General features: G+C 41.2%; 4 protein-coding genes across 5 annotated transcripts; 2 read left to right on the plus strand and 2 right to left on the minus strand.

The window, feature by feature from the left end:
• Positions 1-1,683: 1,683 nt before the first annotated feature.
• LOC128721743 (60S ribosomal protein L10a) lies at positions 1,684-3,001 on the minus strand. Its single transcript, XM_053815524.1, has 3 exons — positions 2,968-3,001; positions 2,603-2,758; positions 1,684-2,278 (listed from the first exon to the last, which is right to left on the minus strand). The coding sequence occupies exons 1-3, from the start codon at positions 2,970-2,972 to the stop codon at positions 1,786-1,788; spliced, it is 654 nt and encodes a 217-aa protein (XP_053671499.1). The 5' UTR covers positions 2,973-3,001; the 3' UTR covers positions 1,684-1,785.
• A 941-nt stretch (positions 3,002-3,942) lies between these two features.
• Positions 3,943-6,963, plus strand: LOC128731951 (GPI inositol-deacylase). The gene has a single exon (XM_053825110.1). The coding sequence runs from the start codon at positions 3,943-3,945 to the stop codon at positions 6,871-6,873; it is 2,931 nt and encodes a 976-aa protein (XP_053681085.1). The 3' UTR covers positions 6,874-6,963.
• Positions 6,964-7,781: 818 nt separating this feature from the next.
• LOC128721783 (NADH-cytochrome b5 reductase 2) lies at positions 7,782-13,004 on the plus strand. 2 transcript variants are annotated; one of them, XM_053815575.1, is made up of 5 exons: positions 7,782-7,897; positions 8,433-8,544; positions 11,308-11,872; positions 12,073-12,170; positions 12,245-13,004. In XM_053815575.1, exons 2-5 carry the CDS (start codon positions 8,524-8,526, stop codon positions 12,515-12,517), a joined length of 957 nt encoding a protein of 318 aa, XP_053671550.1. In that variant the 5' UTR covers positions 7,782-7,897; positions 8,433-8,523; the 3' UTR covers positions 12,518-13,004. The 2 variants fall into 2 exon arrangements, with proteins under 2 accessions (XP_053671550.1, XP_053671551.1); XM_053815576.1 differs by lacking the exons at positions 7,782-7,897; positions 8,433-8,544 and adding an exon at positions 10,344-10,451.
• A 67-nt stretch (positions 13,005-13,071) lies between these two features.
• Positions 13,072-14,009, minus strand: LOC128732099 (uncharacterized). The gene is made up of 2 exons (XM_053825261.1): positions 13,912-14,009; positions 13,072-13,816 (listed from the first exon to the last, which is right to left on the minus strand). The coding sequence occupies exons 1-2, from the start codon at positions 13,973-13,975 to the stop codon at positions 13,374-13,376; spliced, it is 507 nt and encodes a 168-aa protein (XP_053681236.1). The 5' UTR covers positions 13,976-14,009; the 3' UTR covers positions 13,072-13,373.
• Positions 14,010-24,538: the final 10,529 nt, after the last annotated feature.

Genomic DNA, 24,538 nt, shown 5'->3' on the forward strand with positions numbered 1-24,538 from the left:
AGATGATTAATGCATCCCGTTAGCACCCGAAAAGAAGTCGACCTATTGCTTATGCTTCTTAGGATGCGGAGAGCAACGAATATTCAAAAATACGACAAGAAATCGCTTGCTTCTTATTGTGATGAATGAATATCTTCTCACATCGTTTCATACGTATCGAGCATCACACGGTATCAAGGTGAACATGTAACCAGCACAGCGTTAGAGCGTTGGCGAATTGATAGCACTCGGAGTTGCTGCACTTTTCATCGAAAATATACTTTTGGAATCACTTCAAAATCCTGCCAATGCTACGCGTTTGCATCAGCCAGAAAAAATCTATATTTTCTACTGCTGGTTTGCGGTGCAAAATTTTCAGATTGACATTTCTGCTCCAAATTCACCTGATGAAATCAATAGAAACAACGGTGAGGATCTGTTCTTGCTTTCGTTTTCTCTCACTCGCTGGCTCACTCACTTCGGCCCACCCCGTTTTGATGAAATCCGTGCGTTTTACGTATCCGTATGTTGAACTATATATTATCATTTAAATTGCACCTGTCGATGGGCTGGTAATCGATGTTTCCTTTGTTGGTATTGCTATTTCGTACCTTCCTGAGCACTTTGTTTTCTCAGGTAGCTCTTAAGCATCGACTCAGAATCGCACTTCCGCGTTACGGTATACGCAAGGAAACAACACACTAATGGCGTAGTTTCATGAACGCAAATTATTTGCCTCGGAACCGTGCTAACAATTACCACAATGCACTATCCACAGACGGAAACCAAATTAAACACGGGCAAAGCTATATTTCAGCTTTATTGTGCAAGAATTGGTGGAATGTAGAAATTTTCACATCAACAGCTGCACTGTAGCACTTTTTCCACTAGCTTGATATCACAATAAACTATATTGCACAGTTTTCGCACATTCGGAAGTTCACGTTATTACGGGACCACAAAAACAGAAGCATCCGATGATCTGCTGCGTTTTTCCCGACGTTTTTCCTGAACCAATGGAACGGCCCTGCGTTTCGATACAATCGATTTTCCGCAACGTTCCCTCTTGCAAGCTGCTGCTAATGCCCAGAGAACGAGCTACGAGTGTGTGCACATGTGTGTATGCAGAAACAAATGGTTTTGTTCAAAGCAATACTCTCCCAACAGCAGCAAGGAGTGGTATTAAGAAGGGGGCTGTATGTTTTGCGATTTCTTTTTCTTATCAACCATACTTGCTCGTGCGTGCCTGCTCTTTTTCGAATGCATGCGCGTTAGCGAGAGTGAGACTGCACGATGTACCAGGGGTTGCCGATGTGATGTCGGATTGACATTCGCCTATGCCATGTTGACAATAACTATGTCAGCTTGACTGTTTGTTTCGAATCAGCCGTTCATACGATGGCAATTTTACTGCTAAATAATACAGTTCAAACAGCATCTGGAATGTTACATGGAATCAATCGCATGCTGGAATTATACACAAAAAAATATATAAACAAACGTTAAGTATGTTAAGTTTTGTTGTTCATTTACCATCGCATATTAGTCTTATCGCAGAACTTATTAGAATCGAGCGAACACACGTTTTGAGAACATATTCAGCCGAGCACATCTGTTATAACCATTGGTAATTTTTGTCTCGAGTTTTGATTATAATTACTGGTTCTCAATTTACCATAAAAATAGTTATACAATATTAAATTGTTCTGCCTAGAAACAACTTTTATTCTTGTTTTCATGGAACAAATTATCTCCGTAGTATATCATCGCTGTGGCGAAAAATACGTGATACACAGCTTTCTCTACCTAGTACAGTCGCTGAGCAGATCCCATAGACGACTTAATGTGCAGGGAACGCACATTCTGCCAGTGCTTCTTCAACAGGGAAACCAGGAAGTTGATGGCCAAATGCACATTCTGAGCCAGCTCATCGGTGGACATCTTTACGTGACCAACGGCCACGGACAGACACAGAACCTTCTTCATCTGGAACTTGATGGTGGCCTTGACCTCGTCAATCTTCTGCACCATCGATTCACCATGACCGAGCAGACCCGGGAACTTACCGGCCTTGTTCAAACCGGGACCCAGCAGACGCGGGATTTGCTTGATCAGTGATTCGGAAGCTAGGAAAGCATCATACTTCTTCGCTAGTTTCTTAACCAGCTTCTTGTTCTTGTTCAGCTTCTTTAGTGCTTCAGCATCCATGAACGGAATATCGTTCGCCTTGGCTTCATCGCAATGCTGTTGATCACCGAGCACGCACACCTGCATCTTCGGACGCGGAATGTACTTTAGCCTGTTGAAATGGAATAAAAATTGAACATTATAATAAGAAATCATTCCTTCACCAGTTAACTCGCAGCTAACGTTTCAACTATTGTGCTAATGTAACTCACCACCAGCGAAAAGCCAAGTGGTACAAAACGAAATGAACCCTATCTTTTCGGCAATATCACCATCCCTAGTTAGGAACGCGATTTGCCTCCTCATTTGCTTTAAAGACCCTGAGTGCAGGTCCGCTTCCCATTTTGAAGAGGGAAGCTTCCTGTTGATGCGAGTTGAATTCATCAACACGAAACGTGTTGATAAGCTTCGAATCGATCTTCAGGTAAAAACGTACTTGACGGTGCCGGAGAAACGCTTGTCCTTCTGGGGATCGTAGTTCTTCAGGCCAATTTGCAGCTCCACCGTCTCCAGGAAACGACGGCGCTTCTTTTCCGCTCCCTTCAGGACTTCATTTACGCATTCATAAAGAATGTCACGGGAGACTTTAGAACTGAAATAAATGCAAAGGAAATAAAACCACGTTAATAACAATACATAACCTCAATTAGTTCACTCATAGCAGATGGATCTAAGAAGAGCAGTTTTAAACGTTTGCCCGCACTTGAACGCCAAGAAACTATGCTTTTAACATATGCTTGAATCAAATACATCATAATGCCATATTTTCACATGATTCTAACTAAAATCGAGGAAACTTACGCCATCTCAATAACACTTGCGACTGTACTCGCTGACGATTACAAAAGGAAAGAATGAGTTTGACAGCACGGCACTGTAAATAGTGACAGCAGCGTTTGCCGGAAGTCAAAGTGATGGGCATACATCGAGCGGAAGATGAAAAATATTTAAATTCAGGACACAAAATAAAATTGTATTAGATACGCTAAAATCCATTTAAGAAGGAAAAAATACGAACAAAACTAGGACAATAGATAAAGCAATAATGAAAAACTACAAAACTAAATATATTATAACGTATTTTAAGGCGAACACTACTTGTTAACCGACACGTGTGCAAAGAAAATGTTCCGATTATTTCATACAAATACACTAATAAAAACAATCATAGTTTTTGTATTACTAAGGGAACAATTGATAAATTCAAGAAAAATATTTAAATAAACATCGGCTACGTTCTTCGTTATTTGAGATTCATTTGACGTATCTAGTTAGTGATTTGCTATGCGTCAAAACGATTTTTTGTTTGGATGGCTTTTAAAGCCAGGCAAAGAGTAAATTTTATTATTTGCTAGTTCAAATTATATTTAACTGCTTTACTTGTGATTTGCAGCAATAGAAAAACACTTAAAGGGTGCCTTATTATAAGAAATTCAAACAGAGGTTGGTTTATGATTTTATTGCAGGTTTTAATTATAGCATAAAGCTATATGATATTTTTAAATGATTTTTTTTTATTACAGAATTATGAGACAAAGCGTGAATTATTTTGTTCCTCTTTATATGGCTGAATTGACAAAAAAGCTACTATCTCTCGGCATGAAAAACTAGAACACTAAGCAACGGTGTCAGATCTGTTTGAATGATTTGCGAACATTTTCCTGCTTCCGTATGTGATATCAAGTTCCGAATAGAAGCACTGGAAAAATTAATAATTTAACGCATCAGAACCGGATCGATGAACAGTGTCCTACCCGGTTTCCAACGAGTTCAACGATGATTTCCCGGTTATTGATTCTTCTCCCGGTAGCAACGGTAGTGCTGTTCCTGTACGGTGCTATTATTAACATCGGCTACATCGAAGAGAATCGTTGCCGAATGACATACATGTTTGAACATCCACAATATACCCGGCTTCCTGTTCAGGGCAACGAACGATATCCTAAATATGGGCTGTACGCGTATTCGGAAGGATCCATTACGCAGCGAGTTCAGCAGCGGATTTTTACTGGCGCGCCAGTACTCTTCGTCCCGGGAAGCGGAGGTTCGTACAAACAGGTACGCTCGCTCGCTTCGGTTGCTCTACGAAAAGGAATCGATAACAATTGGCAGGCTCACCTTGACTACTTCAGCGTTGATTTGAATGAGGAACTTTCAGGCGTATACGGAGGATATTTGCAGCAGCAGACCGAGTACGTCGAACTGTGCATACAAGAGATCCTAAGACTGTATGGCTCGCGAGGACACGCAACTAGCATCATTATAATTGGACATTCGGTAGGAGGAAAGATCGCCCAAGCAGTCGTAACAAGTGGACGAGGCAGTATCGGACGGCATGTGGCTGGAATTATAACAATATCCGCGCCGGTTGATAAGCCGGTTGCATTGATCGATCATTACCATTACAATTTTTACGATCGAATTGAGCAGTCTTGGCGAGTAAATCGATCTATGGTCGGGCAACTCAAACCATCCTCCGTTAAACCGCTGGACAGCATTTTATTCATTACGATCGGAGGAGGTATCCGAGATATTATCGTCCACGATGGACTAACAGCCTCTCGATTCGCGGATGTCCACGCAATGACGCACAATATACCCAATGTATGGCTTTCGGTGGATCATCTTTGTGCGATGTGGTGCTTGCAGTTCGTGCTAGTTTTGAACCGTTTTCTTTACAGCATGATCGTTCCACAGGGACGCAATAGCTATGGGTTTATCGATGGAAAGCAACTCAAACTTGATAAGGCTACACGTTATATCTCCCTGCCATTTGCTGATACCGATGATGATGATGATAATGATGGGCACAACTGGAAGTACCGGGTTGAGCAGTTACCGTTGATTGTGCATCATCCTGAACAGGAAGATTGGATAGAGGATATACGGCGCTCCTTTACCGTGCGAAGTCGTACCGGGTTAGAACGCACAAGAGTGCAGATGATTCGTATTGTTCCGGATAAACCCTCGCATAGGTTCCTTCGTGTTGAGATTATAAATTCAGAACAATCGAATTGGATATCCGGCTGTGCAGCAGTGGAAATATACGGCAATTCTCGCATTTGTCAAAAGGCACAATCCCTTGTCAACTACACGCTGCCAGTTCCATCGTCCAAATTCGACCGCTTTGGAGCAGTGCTCGATTTACATGAACTGAAACGACACAACCCCACATGGACGCATGTGCTGGTTAAGATCCCCCGCACCTTTAAACCGGTTCAGTTCAGTGTGGATATCTTCAATCCGGCTGAAAGAGAGATTAATATAGACATGCCACGATGGTTCGATTATCGGCACCATCTCATGCTTCACGATCATTCGCCGGATGACACATTCTACCGTATTAATGTTCGCGGAATGACGGAAACTTATCAAACGATTGCCCTCGATATAGCCGCCAGCTCGTGCGATGGCATTAGAGGAACTGTCGTGGTGAAAGTGCACGTGCCATGGGCCCCCGGATTTGACCGTTACACGTTCCACGAGGACCTCAATCAAACGACCGTATACATTTACCCACCGATTCAGGATGTTCCGACGGAAGGAGAGCAAGAAGTGCCAATACAAGTAGACGTTCACCTTTCGGCGGGCTGCCGATATCGTTTGCGTTACGCGCAATCCTTCCGAGTTAGCATTGCCCGAATTGTACAGCAGCATCTCGTTCTCATGCCGGCACATTGCATTGCACTGTTGCTGCTCGCATTTGAGAATCAGCTTACGCAAACGGCCTTCGACGATCCGGCCTTTTTCGTAGGCAAACTGCGTAGCTCGCTGGCAAAACCGGGACCGCTAATAGCGCTCGTAGCTACAAGCTCGCTTATTGCGAGATTCCTAAGCCTATTCGAAGCAATTCCCCGTGTCGAAGCCCTAGAAACCCCGCTATTGGTTTCGATCCTTATCCACCTTGCCTCACAGGGAGTGCTAATCTTCGCAACGCTCGCCCTGTGGGGTGCGATTGCTTTTTGTGCCAACTTTGCCCACAAGATAATACTTCGATTGATTGCGCTCCCGATTCCGGTAATGTCGACGACGTTCCTGTCCTGCATTCATAAGTTCCCGCTCGCGATAGCCGTGCTGCTGGTAGCGATCGCACTGACGGCTTGTGGAGGCGTTAGTTTACTCTGTGCCGCCGCCGTCTATTTCGTGCTGCTCTCGAAGGCTTACGAGGACTATCTGGAGAATTTTGTCTTTCACACGGCGCGGAAAATTGCCGCCCGGCTCTTTGGTTCGCGGGAACAGGACAACGGCGACAACGGTGGAGTCCAGCGCAGGCAACGACGACGGCCTGCGAACGAAACTGGCGGTGAGCTGATGGTTATTAATTTTCACCTGCCCTTATTTTTACTGGTGATTATTCTTGCCCTACTAAATGTGCCAAGTGTTATTACTTGGGCCAAGAACTATCACTACTCAAACACACTGCAGCCTGACCCGTCGCTGGTGCCGGCGTTGACCGTGCTTGTGTGTTTGGCCGTCCTGTGGCAGATGAACACCCCACGGAACGTATACGGGTACGAACTGGTGTCCGCGGTGCTGGTCATAGTGGCCTTCGTATCGTTGCTCTATTGCCAAGTGCATGTATATCGACTTAACTATTCGATAGGCTTAGTATTTCTTGCTATTACCATACACCAAATAATAGCGCCAAAACGACGTGACGTAAAGGAGGAAGAAACCGAAGAGCAACCTGACGAAACCGACAAGTGACCATTGAATATGTATTAAAATACGTGTTAGTTATTCTATTATTGTTTTTCAATAAATAGGGAAACCTTCGCTAGTCAGCTGTTTTGCCAAAAGAAATGTGGAATAGTCTTGTAAATCTCCCTTCTTCGCTACACAAACTTTTTCTGTTACTGTTAAAATATTTGGGGATATAATTTAAACGTTTCACAGCCAATTTGAATTCAATTGCAAAACACTACGGTTTTTAATAATATAAATCAATTTTGCACCTGATACAGTTTGAAAGAGTGTATTTTTCCTACGACCATTTTTTCAACAATGTCTGCTATATTTTATACCATGTTTTATTTTCTAAATTATTTTAAGGCTTTTTTATAGGATTTTTTTGGGAAAATATTACAACGGTTTATGGGTTGTAACAATTTTTATCACTATTTAAATGTTTAAAATCAGTTGCAAACTAAAAAACGTGCTAGTTTTTACAACAACATAATCGCAACATAACCCTCTATTTTAAACTATAAAAGAAAAGATGGAGAAAACTTGCAGCATGCTTATAATACACGTGCACAAGTTCGGTATTTATTTAACTACCGGCCTTCGCTAATTATGCTAAGCATAAGCATATGCTACACAACATTGCAGCTCATGCTTTATCTCATTGTACTTGTAGTACTAATAACGCTACTTATGTTTCAAAAAAGTTTCCCTGCTATTTTGAAAACTATTTTTGTATTTTTAATTATGGTAGCTCTCTATTCGATTCCAAAGTATTCTATCGTTATTATTATATAGAAAATAGAGCAAGAAATTATACATTTGACGGAACTGATAGCCCTGTATTTAGTACTGGGCTACCACCCCTGCATATGACCAGCCTGCGCCATGCATCTTACCCTTTTTCTACAAACATACCAGGTAGGTTTGACAGCGGCTCGTTTCATTCCAAACACTGCCAAAAAGGCAACAAGTTCTGGCAATAGTTTTCATTGGAAAAATTGCCCTTATTTTTGAATGGCAAACGTGTCCTATTGAATCAGACGCGGTACGTAAGTTATAGCCTAAGTCGCACAAATAGCTGTGTCCACAGGTTTTGTTAAGCAGACGCGATAAGAGCTGAAATAAGTAATTTGGTACATGAGCAACTGTGTTATAGAATACCGGTCAAATCTTCGAAACCACCAACTGTACTCGTTTTGCATTGTTTAACCGTAAAAAATGGTCCGAGACACATTGACGCACGGCTGCTGTGTGTCCCGTAATTATTAAAAATAGACAAACGCGTCACAGACCGATCCAACTTCATTTGTTCGTCAATTGCATTGTAGTATTTCCATTGCAGACCGGTGGAACGGTAGGTTTTCGGGATCTGCTGTGATTACATAAGATTATATCCCTTTATTAAAGATGCAGGACGCCGCTAGAGCGAAAAACTGGTTCCGGAGATTCCTTCTCAAGTGTTACTTGCCCGATTAGTCTCTTGCTACCATTAACGTTTGTGGCGTACTTCCGATCATTATTCTATCGACGATTAAACCGGTTTTTTTTTATTTTTGTACAACGCTTATTCAATTTCGCAGACCAAAACGCATACCTCGTGTAAGCTTGTGCAGCCGTGCTTGCTCGTAAAACGTGTTCGAGAACCTCAACGAAAGCTGCCATAAAAGAAGCATGGGCCTAACAGTAAATCAGGTAAGTTTTGGAGAAAGTTGAACCATATTAGCTTAGCTTTAAGTTCGCAATGGTGCAGTTTTACAGTTATAATTGAAACGAACTGAACCGTATATTTAGCCCTTTGGTAAAAACGATCTTTAGTAGCGTGTAAAGATTTACAGGTCCTCTAGCCAAAACTGTTATTTTATAAGTATTAATGTTTATAAAAAAATCTAAAAATATATTAACCTCACTAACGTTAACTAAACTAACTTACCCAAATTATCTTATCTCAGTTTAGGTAAAATTAATAAACAAAACATAGAAATAACTATTTCCAATTGATTTTTATTCAATTCAGAAAAGGAGAGAAAATCTAAAGAAACGTATTTTTCATTTCTTTTTAATTTTAATTAACAAAGTAAAGATTCAGTCAAAGTTAACCAAGTTAGTGAAGTAAATTTTCAAATAAAACTAACATTACATATAAAGATCGTTTTAAATCAAAATTGTTTGATGGAAACAGACTTATATAAGATATATAAACACACATACGATTAATAAATACATGAAACAAATTAATCACCATGACCTCAGATCTTTAGGCGTTTCAGCTGTTAGATGTTGCACTATTTGTGTACAATGTTAGATTTGCGTGTCTCAATCGATGTCAGTAAATATATAATTTCTAGAATTTGGGGCAATAGTTTTCGATTTTAGCATTTTTTCCACATTAGCTTATCGTGAAACACGCCTCCTGGCTCGTGCTGCACCCGTTTGCTCCTTTGCCCACGGAAGGCGATCGGCACAGGGAAACACGCCGTGGCGGTTGAAAGCGATCGATGAATGCATCAGCTGTTTTTTTTGCAAGGAGCCGTACGTTCGACACGCACCTCTGACCTTGGTGTGTTCATGAAACGTGTGTCGCTGTGTCTACGCGCGCGGTGCCATGCTCACAGAAAACGAACGCATATGCTATTGCTCAACCTTAATTTGTCGCTCTCTGTTGCTCTCTATCGATGCGTTTCTCAAACACGCACACAAACTTTCTATTGTGATGCCAGGTCCAACCACCCCTAGCGGGTGAAGTAAGCCGCGTATGCTGCTCGTTTAGGTCAGATAACCGAAAAAGGATGAAGCTTTGCTTTTGGGACTGTTTAAAATAAATTGTGCCTCACAAACACTCGAGCGGCAGTGATTGTGATGCAAAAGCGGAGAGGCTTATCTTGATGGACCCTCATCCCTTATCAGCTGCCTCATACACCCTCAGCTTATAGGGTGCGAGCTCTACCGGTGGTGTGTCGATGATTGGATCGAAAAGTTTATTTGATCAGAGTAGCCTGCGTTTTCACAGACACATTGGATCAGCATGTGTTTCTCAGTAACAGTTTTCGTGAAATAATTATGACGCAATGGAAAGATAAATTAATGCTTTTTCGTCCTGCACTGCAATGTGCAAAATAAACATATACGGGGTGCGGTACCATAAACATTTGAGGGGAATGTTTATTAAAAAATATTTTCCGTTCAATCTAAAGTCAACGGTTAGAGCGAGAATGTTTTATCCACCACCATTCCGATTCGTTTGCATCGTTTGCGTGCTTCCATGATTTCACTATGTTCATGACCATAACTTCTCGTCTTGGGGCGCCCTCTAAATTGCTCTCCCCTCCCCTGCGTCGCTGCAGTACTTCCTAGATTCGAGCAGCGATCGGTGTTAGTAAAAAAAGCCCCGAGGGACGGACACAAACAATATTTCAGTCCCACACGCGCTTACAGTCAGACGCTGAGCGGTTTAGTTCCCTTTGTGGATTCTCATCTCAAGCCTCTCGTGGTGAGGCTCTGCTTACAATCGCTCCTTCTGGTCAGCTACTCATTTGGCTCGTGGTGTATCAGTTTTCATTTAAACGCCCGAAAGGAAAATAGGAAAAATGCTAGATTTTGACGTAAGTTTTGTACGCGAAAAGGTGTATATTTCACGCTCTTGCTAAAGAGGACATCAATAGTAGCAATCGTTGGCAGTGTTTGATGACACTGTTTGTGTTTGGACCCCTGTGGAAAGTGTGCCTGCGCTTGAGCTTATGTAATTTTGTGTTACGTTTTTGTGTTGGCTATTTCGATTTATGGTTCGAGTTAAACGAAGATGACATAGCGCGATTTGCAGCGCTACGTCATCATGCCGGGTTTCTAAATTCATCAAAGTAAACAATGAACGAATCAAGAGCCGGCTGGGATATTTACGTCAGTGATGGGTAAAGGATAAAAAAACCGCTCGATATGTAAAAAATATGCTCCATGAATTGATTGCCAAATGCTTTAACAGTGACGTATGCGGAAGATTTACTGTATATTTTTTTCAACAGCTTTACTTTGCAATCATATTTCGCACGCCCGAGTACCGTGTTGGCATACTCACCTTGAAATATGACATTGAAAGGCAAGTTCTCTGTCCACATGTCGAGGGTTAGAATTTACATACGCCTAGTTAATTACACGTTTTCAGTATGCAATGGATATTGAGCCTTAATAGAGGTAGCATTAAATGTGCGTAATTGAAATGTATGTTGTCTTTAAAAAAAAGAAGTAATCATGTCATGTCATATATAAGTTATTTATGGTGTGCAAAAATGCGTCAATTATTCGCAACTGAAAGTGAGTGATATTAATGTACAAGTCATATCTGACGAATAATATTAACAGTTAATAGGGAGTTAGTTATACACGCGAACGGGGAGTTATTCAAACACGACGTACTTTTTAATGTTACTAAATAATTTCGCTTTCAATCGATATATCTTGCAGGTATATCCCGTTGCAATCGGCGTAGTGGTGGTTGTGGTGGGTGCGGCAATCGCCAATTACCTACTGAACAACAAGAAAGGAAAACCGTCCTCCTCTTCATCCTCAAAGGGAAGCTCGAAGGAGCCGAAAACTCTGCTAGATCCTCAAGAAAAATATATGCTGCCATTGGTGGAGAAGGAAGAAATTTCGCACGACACGCGGCGCTTCCGGTTCGGGTTGCAAAGCGAAAAACACATCCTGGGTCTACCCGTCGGCCAGCACATTCATCTATCGGCCACCATCAACGACGAATTGGTGATTCGGGCCTACACGCCGGTTTCGTGCGATGATGATCACGGTTTCGTCGATCTGGTGGTGAAGGTGTACAAAAAGAATGTACACCCAAAGTTCCCCGATGGCGGCAAAATGTCGCAGTACCTCGAAGGTATGCAGATTGGAGATAAGATCGCGTTCCGTGGCCCGTCCGGTCGCTTGCAGTACCTCGGAAATGGACGGTTCTCGATCAAGAAGCTACGGAAGGATCCTGCTCAGATCTATGAGGCTGAGCAAGTAAGCCTGATTGCCGGTAAGTTAATAGAATTTTGACTAGCTTGAGCTAGATTTTTCCGTACGCTTATCAGCATCTTCTGGCTATTCACTGATAAGACGTAGTGTTCATGGAACCAGTTTTAGATGATAGATTTTTGCAAGAATGTGCAAATTCCACCACATTATGAATGCAAGACGGCGTTTTTCTAAGCAATAGCATGATTATATTTTTTTCAGGTGGAACTGGCATTACTCCTATGTTGCAACTGGTCCGTGAAGTACTGAAACATTCCGATAAGGACAAGACTAAGCTTTCGCTTATTTTTGCTAATCAGGTAATTTTGTGCTCACACCTTTTCGTTTTACACAATTACTGAACAACAGAATCTCTTAAACGTTTCATTCGTAGACTGAGGATGATATTCTCCTTAAGCCAGAATTAGACGATCTTGCCGCACGGTACCCGGAACAGTTCAAACTGTGGTATACACTTGACCGTCCGAAGCCCGAGTGGACCCAGGGAAAGGGATTCATTACGGAGGAGATGATTAAGGCTAATCTGTTCGCTCCATCCCCATCGTCCTTAGTTCTCATGTGCGGCCCGCCTCCGATGGTGAACTATGCATGCATTCCGGCATTGGAGAAGTTGGGTTACGTTATGGAGCGCACTTTTGCCTATTAAATATCAGCAAAACCACACAATCATAGAACGGCGGTTTCATAGGACTATAATGCTACCAGTGGGATATTTTATTGGTAGAGGCTGAAATTTAGATTTCTTAGTGCATGTCTGTTCTGTTTTGGGTAGTTTTTCCCGCATAGTCTGAAAGATGGTGGGAAGGAAAGCATGTGAAAAAAGACTTTAACACAGCCGTGTATTAGAGATGTACTGTTAGCTACTATTACAATTCCTTGTAAAGGAATCATGAAAGCAAGAATAGCCGTAAACGCAACTGTCCAAACATCCGCACAATGCCTTTTACCGTGTATCCGATGGAACAATAGCTGCAATTTAAAGTGTTGTGAAACATTAAAACATTATTTGCCGCTATGCTATGCGTGATGTTTTGGGTTTTGTTAACTCTGAGATGTGTCTCTTTGTGAGTAACAAAAATAGAAATTATTTATGGAATGAAAATGTCAAGAGAAATAAACAACCCCTAATACCACTAAAACTTTTTTTCGCATTTGATTTCAACTATCGAGTCGAGCAAATTGCAAATAAAAGGTGGGATATATTGTTATGAGATGGTTTGGAGCATTTTGAATATTATATTAGCAAAATGATTTTAAATACTGGGACACGAACTAAGTCAAGCCAATAGATACAAACCAGTAATTACATCCTTTATATTACAATCTTTTATTAAAATGTCTTAGCTCCGTTTGCAAAAGTTAGATTAATTATATCTAAAACATGGACTCTGGACGGAATGTTGATATTTTGCACTTATGACGGATTGTTACTATTTAGCATTAAAATCTAGATGGAGATTCTGCGCTTTTCGATGTGCTCATTATTTGTTTGTACGGAGAGTTTAAAACAACTTGCGAAGCAACACGGTTACTCCCAAGAAAAGAGACACAATCAACTTTTGGTAAATTCCGCTTCCGAATGATGTTGGTGCACTGTTACATCGATGATCTAGGAAGCAAAAGCAGAATGTCGTGGAATCAAAATGGTTCCGCTTCACATCTAGCTCCTTGATCGACGTGTTGACGTAGTGAGCAAGATTTAGATCCTTAGCAGCCGGTCGGCATCCTTCGTACTTGTCAGCTGGAATGTCCGTGCGGAAACCTTGCAGCGAACTAAGGCAATCACGGGTGTACGTTTCGATTGTGCCTTTTCGCTCAATAACCTTTACACATACATCGTCATCTTCTGGACACGGATCACCGAGGTAGCCGATGCCTCTCCAATTGAATTTTTCACCACATCCCGGGGTGGCAGAATTACATCGGTAGCACCAGATTGCTTCACCTATGAGTAAACATGCAGTAAAGAAAACGTTAATAGGCATGTTGTGTATGATTGACCTAATGAATGACATCATTAGGGTTGGAGCGAGTCCTCACTGCAGTTGATGAATAGAAGTACACATAGCACTATTGAAAGAATAAACGATTTGGAGGAAATCATCGTACTTTCTTAATATATAGACAATTACAAACAGTTAATGGCTTAAAAAATTGCAATAACGTAAATCTAAACAAAAGTAACAAGATAAACAAATGCCCAACCCAAAAAGACGCGAACTTTAACTACCGTCAGTTTGACATTTGTTAGATGTCAAAAATTCAGCAAATCGATGAATCGGTTTTTTGATATTTTTAAATTAATCGATGAAAAATAAAATATAGAAAAATGAAATTTGTTAGAAAAGTATTCCATGCAAATAATGAATGCATTTTAATGTGCCTTCATATTTGATTAATTTTCTAATGGGGTGGGGCCGCTCTAGAAGTTCACAAATCTGTTTTGGGGTTAACACTAACCCCCATTCCCTGAAGGAAATAGCATCTTTGTTCTGGCACCCATGCAAGCTTTAATCATCTAAGGTGCTTTTTTACGGCTTTTGACCGAATCTGTAGACCATAATCGAAGATTATAATCAAGATATAGCATACCTTTACGAACAGCATATAAGGTCTTTTACGAACACGTGTTCGTACGTACGGAGCACGAAAGAATAATGGAAAAGAGTGAGCTTGCTTCGCAGTTTTTCGGAGAACTGAATGGTTGCAAGACATGAAAAATACGGTAGTTAGCGCATTTTAAAGTATTCAAAGTGGATGCCTAATCAGGAAGATGTTCGTTGATGAACAATTCGGTAAGAAACGCAGAGACACATAGTGAGCCTCATGGCAATAACGAGAGAAGCATGTCCTGCAGGACAGAGAGTATAGCCGGGAATGCATGATTGCTGCCATTGACCGAGTGATCTGGATTTCTATTGGCAACCTGACCATGTGATAAGATTGTGATAGGATACCTCTCAAGATTCTTTGTTTTCCGAAAGAGTCTGCATCAGGAGGTTTTACTAGCCTGTCTCCTTTTCAACCTTACGTTTTCAATATATTATTATCAACAAAGCTATCACTCTTTAAATATATTACATATGATTTTGAAAAATATAAAAAATATGACATAAGGAGCTCAAACAAAATAATAAGCAGCTGTTTCCAAATTCGCCATTACATTTCCTGATCCTAACTAGCCTCAATTCGAATACGCCTTTAGTATATCAAGCAAATTATTATTGGTACTGTGTAAATAAACTTTACTGGGTAGTAATTGGTTGACCATCAACATCTACTCGATGATATTGCAGGTTTAAACTACGAATGATTTCAGTTACTTCGTACGAATCATCTATTCACACGTCTGCGTTTATTTTGTAAGTTTTTGGAGGCTTAGGTGAATCTCACGGTCTCGTACAGTTTTCTGTAATATATGAAAACGTAACGGAGTAACAGCGAAATGCTTTAACGTATATTTTTCGCGATGTACAAGACTCTAATCTAATAGTAGAAAAAAAGCAGAATAAGATATGGAAATGTTCTACAATTATAGATAATTTTTAATAAAGTTAGATATTGCGCTCAACGTCTTTAAACTATCTTGTGAATATACTAATTACATAAGACAAATGCCACGTTTAATTCATATCGCTTAACCGGCAACCATGTGTTTCACACCGAAGCCAACCATTTATTTCATAAATCTTTCATATTAAAAGCCAATCAAGAAGTTTTTAACTGCTCGACGAAGGCATCTGGTGAAGCGTTGCCGTTAAAATAAAGTCACGCTCGATTAAGTTCCGCTGCAGCAAGCCCAGCGCTTGTTGGCTGCTTGAAATGGAGGCGCCCAGTCGCTCTCGACCGGCAGCAGAAGGTGATCGAGAAACGGAACCTTCTACGGGGCGGCCTAAGAATTGGCAGCTGTAAGCCGGGGACTTTAAGTCTTGTCTGCACGGTCCGCGACCCAGCTGCACTCGTCGGGCTGCAAATAGCCCCGGTACCGGTCGTTAGAGACAATGTAGCACCGCAGAAAGCGCCACTGGACACAAGCGCTCGGTCGCTGATGAAAGTTTCGGTATTACTTTTCTCGCTTGCCGGCTATATTCTTGCCTTTTATCTGCTCCCAGCGAGAGCGCCATTCCGTTCCGGGTTCGGGCTTTTTTTTGTTTTTTCGTCACCGCTTGCGGTGGCCACTCGTGGTCGAGCTTTGCTCATGATCGAGGTAACTGTCCGGTTTATGGTGCAGGCAGGCGAATCGGAAGGAGCATCGGTGCAAGTGTGGTGCCATGGGAAAAATAAATATACTTCGGCGACAATGATACGGCGGGCGTTACCTGTTGATTGAGTTTCATCCGTCTGGCGGCTAGCCACGATATGGCCGGCATCCATTATGTGCGCGCGACACCAAGAGCTGTACATTGTGGCGTTCTCCTTTCGTACGCTCTTGCGCTCAGAATGTGGCGCCCCGACCCCTACAAGGAGATTACAAGCCATGCTGGAAGTCTGGCGATCTGGTTACGACGTGAGTTTGTAAATACAGAGGAAGGAGTGCATCTGAGCAGCTTCTCTTGTAATCGAGCAACGCTACTTCGAATACAGTGATGCACGCAACTTTTGCCAAACATATAGTGAGGCAATAGCATTGCTAGACAAAAAAGCCCTTAGTTGATCTAGGGATCTAGGGAGGTGAAACCCATATTATTTTAATAACAAAATAATCCGTCACAACCAGCTGAGTTAGTATAATGTACCTAATGGATTATTTGTTTGAAGACGAGCTACAAACAAAGGCCATTGACACTATATAGTTTTACTTTCATATGATTTGGACACTCTTATTTGCGATGGTATGTAAAGTAACGCAAATTTTGCATAATCTAGAACCATACTGTACTGGCACACATGGTACGTTCGGGCCATTCAACTGACCACGCTCTATATTGTTGAGTTCCGCTTACCTTGTAGCGGCGTGATAGGTAGAAGTGTGCTAAATTTAATCTTTTATCCTTACCTAACCATTCCCCAGCACGCTGCACGGCGTCGCTTGCTTGTCGAAGGTGCTGGTTGATTTTTATAGCTATTACTATAAACCGGTGCAGGATACAGGTTGCTGCATTGTCCGTTAGATCGATACCTTCGTACGAAATCTGTGCGGTGTTTCTGCGTTGCACTACATGGGTATTAAGCGGGAAGGATAAGGAAAATTGTTGCACGGTGTTACGGGGTATTAGTGCAATTGGTTTAATTGAATATTTTAATCACACGGTACAAAGCAGAGCCGATGGAAAAGCTTGTTTGGTTTTAGTAGTACCCTTGAGACGTGATTTCAGATTCGCATGGGAACTCGTATCGCTATACGAAACAACGGTAGGTAGGTATGTTATTAAAATGATAATATATAGTGCATTGCATAATAGATAATTTACATTCTTTGTTTGATTTTATGAAAGAAATATCAGTACATTTCAGATCCAGAGCTGCAAATCACGATGATATATAAATCTAAGTTCTAAAAAAGCTATAGTTCTAAAGCGCTTTTGTATAGTTGCTAATAAACATTATTGGCAAATTGAACCAATTCATACATACTTATAGAGTTTTCATCATTGCTAGAAAAAAGTGAACAGAGATAAACTCAACGATATATTATTTATAATCAGATCGTTTAAAATTTTGAACATAAATACTCTTTTAATTATATCCTCTTATAAATCTGTTTTTCGACGCATTTTAAGTCCATTTTGTTTTTTAAAATAAGAAACTTTATAAGTAAGAGTATCTGTGCTATTGTGGTTCGATATGCTAGTGAGTAAATGGCACAGCACAGAATGAAAGATAATGATTTTTTAAGTAGATTTATTTAGGAGTATAGGGCAAAATGAGTCAAATATTTCGGGTTATTTATATGACCCATATTTAATTATGAAATATGCGATTTTTGTAAAAGTAGTTCTCCGAAAAAAAAGTAATTTAGCTTGATAATTCAATCAACTGTAGTCAGAAAAGAGAAAGAAATTTAGCTGTATAATTCAACCATCTGTATAAGTATATTTTATGCAAAGATTTAAACTTAAAAAATACTGCGACTCAATATAATCATATTTTCACTTCTTCAACCAGTTGCCATTTATTTCACAAATATTTTGCGTTACACGATACCCCTTTTGTATATTATACAGGCTTATCAGTGAGGGCCCATTGAGTGGTACTGTTACTTGAAGGAGTCGTTTGGATTTCGTACTCATACACTTTGTGGAAAACAATTCGGGTGTTGCTTGTCGGTTTTGAATCCCTCTTTGATTCGCAGGAATTCGGGATGCGGATATCGTTGCTGACCCTCAACCCAAAAAAACGTTCGCTTCCCATCGCCAGAATAAACCATAGAACCCAGTAGAATCGGACGAACTGAGATGAAAATCACCCGAACAAGTGAAACGGTTGATTGGCAACGGGCGAAAACGGGCGGCCAATAAAATGGGTGGAAAAGAGTGCGATTTTATCTGTCATTACTCATCATCGGCCGGCGGGTTGCCAGATGATCAGGTGGGGTCGAGTGTGCAAAAAAAAAAAGCAAACCTAGCCCAACTTGTAATGATGGTTCGCTGAGAAGCACACCAAGCCCTTGGTTTCGTACATCAGACTGAAGAGTTTACGATTACGCTGTGCGGGGTTAAATGAACCAAATTTACATTTTATTGGGACATGAAAGGGCGCACGTGGGGAAAAAAAAAGAACGAAAGAACGCAATCGCACGCAAATCGGATGAGCTAGGCAAAAAGTGGCGCGGCAGTAAAATTGAATCGAACTTTTCCCAGCGACCAGCTGTCCCGGTGAACGAACCCCGGATCTAGCGAATGGATTGGTTGTTTGGGAGCGATTTTTTTTTTCTTCTCCATTTCTGAGCGACACCTAGGTACCTATCAAGCGGGAAATAAGGAAGGAAAGCATGAAATGGATGCGGGTTTGAAATGGAAAATACAAGTTTTATTCAGCTATATTTAGACCACCGCGTGGAGTTCAATAAAAACACGAGCGTGTGTGTTTCTGTCGAAATAAAGCGCTTGACGATGAAAAAAGAACACGATCAATTTGAGCTTTGTGTTTAATTCCCTCGCCACGGCAGCAGGATAACAGCCAGATATCAGGTTAACGTTGAGTAGACAGTAATTTGAAGAAAAAAAAACATCATTCGGTTTGCTCCCTGAAATGAATCTTTCCCGGCGTCGCTACAAAGGAGCTTCCATCACGAATGGAAAATCGGGAAAAATATACAATTTTCATGAATAATCTGCTCCGATGGTGGAAATATGAAAATTAATCTTTGAACCGGGGTGTTACATTCGCGATGGAAAATTCAAAGAAATATATTTACGGCGACACATCACGCTGCCCAAAAAAAAAGTGCGACTTTCCTGCGAACCGGCACATATCCGATGTCAAAGAGAATTTCCGCCTCAGGTGAATGCCAAAGTTCATCTGTTTGCGGTTTTGGCGCGTATTTTCTTCTCCGGATGCACGACTTTCTGGTTGACTTAGGTATCATTTTTTCCTACAAATTATAGGTTAAGCGATACGCGCCGTCTTGCCAGATGTGGCCGATAAAGCAGGAGGGTTTAGCTCATTTGAAAATATTAATCAAAATGTTTGTTCACCTGTCGCAAATATTTTCCAAAACAAATTATCAGAATAAAGGATTATACGCAAAAAAAAACGAGTGTGGCAAAAAATATACACGCAGCGCCATACATGTCGAACATAATGTGTTCCGAGAATTTGAGCGCGTGAAATGAAGCCAAAGAACGGGAATATCAACGCAATTCTCGTAATTCGTCTTGGTCGTAAAAAAGGATAGAATATACTAAAAAAATTCATAAAAAATAGACCCTTTGCAGCAAACGTAGGCTTGTAAAGGTGCCAAAATAATCCGGAAATTGCACGAAATAAATAATTGGATGAGGTAAACAGTGAAGGGCTTTTGCGCAGGTTCTGAATTCCGTTGTCGAACTTAGAGATTGGAAGCTTTTTTTCCTCGTACGAAGACACATGGCCTCTGCCTCTAATGCCTCGGCAATTAGCCTTGCTGGTGCGTGTCGTATTGGGTTACGACCGGAAATTGTACACTCTGGTCACGACGGAAAACACTTCAAGGAAATGTTTACACGGTTTTAAAATATTCATTATCGAAATATTTTGCGCTGATGCATCGATGTAGAAAATGGAGGAAGGAATAAATTACAATTGATTCCCAGTCCCAGATAATTTTGGCCATTAAAGCACATACGATTCAATCAACTGCAAATGTTACATTGTACCTTAAATTTTCTATAAAATTTTCGTGCATATGTGCTGTACTGTCTTTAGTTTTTAATAATTTGTACAAATGTATTAGTACTAGTTTTATCTGAATCAATTAGTAGTTTTGTTAGTTTCCATGCATTATAATCACACTAGACAATTTTTAGCATAACTACTGATACGAATTCTTATAATTAAATAATAATATTAAGTTTCTAAGGAAAGAGTAGAAGAACTTTCTGAGGATAGAATTACCATTCATTGAATGAAATCTATAATATATTGTACATAGTTGTCAAAATGTGGTGGAGGTGTAATAAACTATAAAAGGATTATTCTACACACATTGAAATACAACATATATTATCGCGTAATCTAATCCTAAACTTAAAGTAAAAAAAAAATTAAATTTGGTAAATATAAATGTAGTTGTTAGGAGTAGTGATTTTAAACAGATTTACACGTATTGTACAAGTATTGTTGGTATAAATTTTATTGTTTCTTTCTGATTGATTTTCGAGCAAAACTCTATGGATTTTATTAAGTACATGCATTTTAAAAATAATTTAAGAAGGCAAAAAGCTTTCAGAAAAAAAATATGCAATCTATTTCAAAAATCAGAGAAAAAACTTGCAAGTTAAATCGTGTCCTTGTGGTGCCACGTTACCCATGTTTGACTGTGTTGCGATGTAAATATTTATTCGAATCCGTACCTAAAAATATCCCCAACATGTGCTAAAACGCAGCAGAAATTGTGCACCTCTGCTCTGGTGCGGCCCATCGGGAAACACTTCGTAGTTCGTCCACCTGTCAACAAGTGAGCTTGGTTCGGGTTTGGTCGGTTTACCGATGCCGCGTAAAAGCTCTCACGAAAAGTCGCTACTCTCACACGTTCAGGAGACCTCTCGCTCAGCTGCACTTTCCAGTGATAACGAAAGAACACTCGAAGGAGCGATACCGAGTCTTGCCAGAGCCGGTTTCGGTAGATGGCTTTTCCAGTTTTTCCAGGGCTGTCTTTCGAGCTGGTTGCAAGCTTCGCTGCCATAGCAACCATCCGTTGGAAAAAGGCTGCGCTTGTGCTCGCCATTGGTTAGGTGTGTGTGTTTTTGTTGTATTTTTTTGTGTGCAACTGTCAGCAGGCAAGGCTTCACGTCTCAGAGAAGGAACCAAATCTAAGGAGGCCTCTTGCGCAGGGTGCTCGCTGGTATAATACGGAATTGCCATCAGCATCAGCGAAGGCAGCATGGTGCAGATTGAGCGGGATATTGGTTCTATTGTTCAACCGTGGTGTGACGGTGACGGTGTGTGAGTGTGTTTTGTTAAGTGAAGTTTGATAAGGACACACGCAGCTGCGGGAACGACTCGGTGCGAAGGCTTTGTGTGGGCTTTGTGTGTTGGTGGTTTTCCGGCCAAAAAGTGCGTGGTACGTTCGCCACTTCCAATCAGCTTCCGATCTCTCGCAGTGTTGCGAATTACTGCGGTTGGCGCCCCCGCCGTACGCCTGCACGCACGGGGAACGTTGTTGCCACTTCCCGGAAGCAACCCACGGATGAGCTGGAATGGGAAAGCTAGCGTCCACGATCCGGATTTTTAGGAAATTGTGTGTGTGCTTTTTTTTCTATTTTAAATAAGTGCTCGTTACGAATCGCACCCAAGCTTGGCAGGATTTTCGTTGGGCAGTTTTGGTCGCTTCAGTTATCGGTCTTCGTCGAACGTGTTTCGCGGCACTTATCTCTGCCCCAGCACTCTTGGGCAACGTTGTGTTCTATAGTAGCTTTTTTTGTCCGTCTCTGCGAGTACGTGCCTGTCCCTAGGGCACGGTTGATCGGAAAAAGGTTCCCTTGTTTTGGGGCTGATGTATGGGGCCGAACATAAATCATTATCTGCTTTGACAGGGTGGAAAAGTCTCCTGCTCGGATAAGGCGCTGGGATAGTGTGTAATTCGCGTAAATAATACATAAAATAATATAACGAACACCTTCTGCGGCACGGCAGGCAACAAAGAAAATCGTCTGAGGCCGTCCGGAGCGGGGGTGACAATCGATTCTTATCTGGGTGTTTTTTTGTCTCATCTTCTTGCGAAGGATCTTGCGAATGTAAGATGCTGCGCAAATGAGAATCTATCGGAAAGAAGTTACTTCTACACGCACTGTTCGAACGAGCCCTTTTGTTGGTTGAAAATATCCGGAACGCTCGTACCGAAGGGTGTGATAAATGTGCAAAAGTGAATTTTAATAACGCGGTTTGCCCTCCAAACCAGCTGGGAAACAGGAAACAGCTGCAAGATTAAGGATAGAGCTTGCTGTTTTTTTATCTCCTATCCGACCATACCCATTTTTTTCCCCATTTCTCCAATGGCAATATCGAAGGACCGTCGGCTGCTCGTTCAGGCAAAACTTTCGAATGTAGCCATCACAATGGTGGAACAATCGAAACAAAGTAAGACGCTTCGGAAGCACAGGCGCAAGGTGCGGTTGAAGATTATTAACTTTTGGTTTCAACTTTTGCCCACCCCCTCCCACGAGCGAGATTTATCTGTACGAGCACCGTTGCGGGGTCCCACGTCGAGTGGCCAATGCGCGCAAAAGACGGTGCAAACGGTGTGCGTATTTTTTTGTTGTTGGTAGTTTCACACTCAAATTCACCCCCGAGGAGGGTAAATGTTAAGTACACCAGTGCTTGACATTAACCAGTTGCGCCGTTTCTCATGCCAATGGCGAAAGGATCCGATTACCAGACACCACGCGAAAGTGGGTGTCTGGGTGAAAGTTTTTCCCAGTTCCTCGAGCGCGGCTTCCATTCGCGAGCGCTTGCGATCGTGCTGGAGGCAAAATTGGTAGGTCTTAATCCGACAATCATTGCCCAACGCAGGCCAACTTTCCGCGCACAACAAAGTGTGCCCGGGAAAAACCACGCGACCGGAATGAGTAGTGTCGCTTGTTCGCTTGGACATTTGCCCCAGGGTGCCTCCGGCGGGTCATAGCCTTTAACTTCGACGGTGCTACGGTTCGAAAGCATCATTTCCTCACGTAATTTCCGTGTTTGCGTTTGTGTAGTTTGCTGTGATGAATTTCAATCAGTACTGGTGATTTGCGTGATTATCAAAAGTGGAGGCGAAAATCCAAGTCACATCCCAGCCCGTGTTGGGGTAGCGCGAACCGACCAAGACCAAGTTTTTCGCATTGTGCTGGAAAGTTTCGCGAGACGAAAAACCCACCCTCAAAGGGGAGCTCGGCTTCACCCCCTTCGAAACGGAATCCTTGCGCCGGTGAGTAAACGTTGGGTGGCGATTTGGCGTCCCCCCGGGGGAAAATAATTAGTTTTACGGTTTCGGGTAAAGAATTTCAGCGGGAATGGGAGCTCGTGTTTGCTCGGGCAGCTTGACGAGCGTGTTCGCCGTAATTTAAGTGATGATTTCACCGGATCAATCACCTGCTGATAAGCTGCGGAAATTGTGTGGCTTAAAGCGTACGCCCGTGAGATACGGAATACAATTTTCTTTCGTCACGTTATTAACAGAAGAAAAGTTCCGGTAACGGTGGGAATGAGTGATGATGTTGTTAAATATATAAATATATTACTACTAAATATAATGTGTGTGTCGTAGGTATTTTTCCACATTTGCCACAGTTTTATACATAGTTTTGATCATAAATCGATTTTATCTATCCACCAAGTGTTTAATGAACTACCGAAAGACCAATGATGATCTGCGTTTCATTGTGCTTATCGATTTATCACAAACATGAGTTCTTATTTATTTGAAACGGCTTTCGTTTCACATTTTATATCAAACTCGTTGTCGGATATTCTCAGAAAAAAAAGCTGTCAATGGGTATTTGATATCTTTCATAAGAAAGTTGTAAGTTGAAGCTTTGGTTTGTATTCTTTTTTGTCGGAGATTATCGAGTATCGGAGTATAGTCCAAGGATTATGTAAAGTATGCGCAGAAAAAAAAACAGAAAACCAATATTAAACAACTTCGCAGTATATATTTGCGGCTTACGATACCTTTTCTTAAGAAATTCGATACGATACGATGATGAATCTGATCCTTCTAAGAAGCGGCTTATAAAGGCTCCTTATATTAATATTCAGTCAAAACATATTTTAAAGCAATGAAATTCTGTTCTAATATATACATTTTAAAATAATATACAGTAGCTTTCTCTGTTAGCACAAAAGTTTATGCGGTGTATACTTTATTCAACCAAGCGGTTCTAGAAAAGAAGTAATAATGAACTAAACGCTTATTATTACACCACATTTTTTGAAAAATGTTTATGTATAATTTATGAATGAGCATTATTTTCTAAAAAGACATTTATTTTTGGAAGTCGTGCTAGTTTATCTTTAATACATGATGTATGAATAGTTTCCAGGTTGA

This window comes from Anopheles nili, chromosome 2 (genome assembly GCF_943737925.1).
Source record: "Anopheles nili chromosome 2, idAnoNiliSN_F5_01, whole genome shotgun sequence".
NCBI lineage: Eukaryota > Metazoa > Arthropoda > Insecta > Diptera > Culicidae > Anopheles > Anopheles nili.

Coding starts and splice junctions, on each gene's coding strand:
- LOC128721743 (XM_053815524.1), bottom strand. Junction 2,279..2,602: donor CGTTTCTCCGGCACCGTCAA/GTACGTTTTTAC, acceptor CCATTTCAACAG/GCTAAAGTACATTCCGCGTC.
- LOC128721783 (XM_053815575.1), top strand. CDS start 8,524: ATGGGCCTAACAGTAAATCAG. Junction 8,545..11,307: donor TGGGCCTAACAGTAAATCAG/GTAAGTTTTGGA, acceptor TATATCTTGCAG/GTATATCCCGTTGCAATCGG. Junction 12,171..12,244: donor CGCTTATTTTTGCTAATCAG/GTAATTTTGTGC, acceptor TTTCATTCGTAG/ACTGAGGATGATATTCTCCT.
- LOC128731951 (XM_053825110.1), top strand. CDS start 3,943: ATGATTTCCCGGTTATTGATTCTTCTCCCGGTAGCAACGGTAGTGCTG.
- LOC128732099 (XM_053825261.1), bottom strand. CDS start 13,975: ATGATTTCCTCCAAATCGTTTATTCTTTCAATAGTGCTATGTGTACTT. Junction 13,817..13,911: donor ACTTCTATTCATCAACTGCA/GTGAGGACTCGC, acceptor GTTTACTCATAG/GTGAAGCAATCTGGTGCTAC.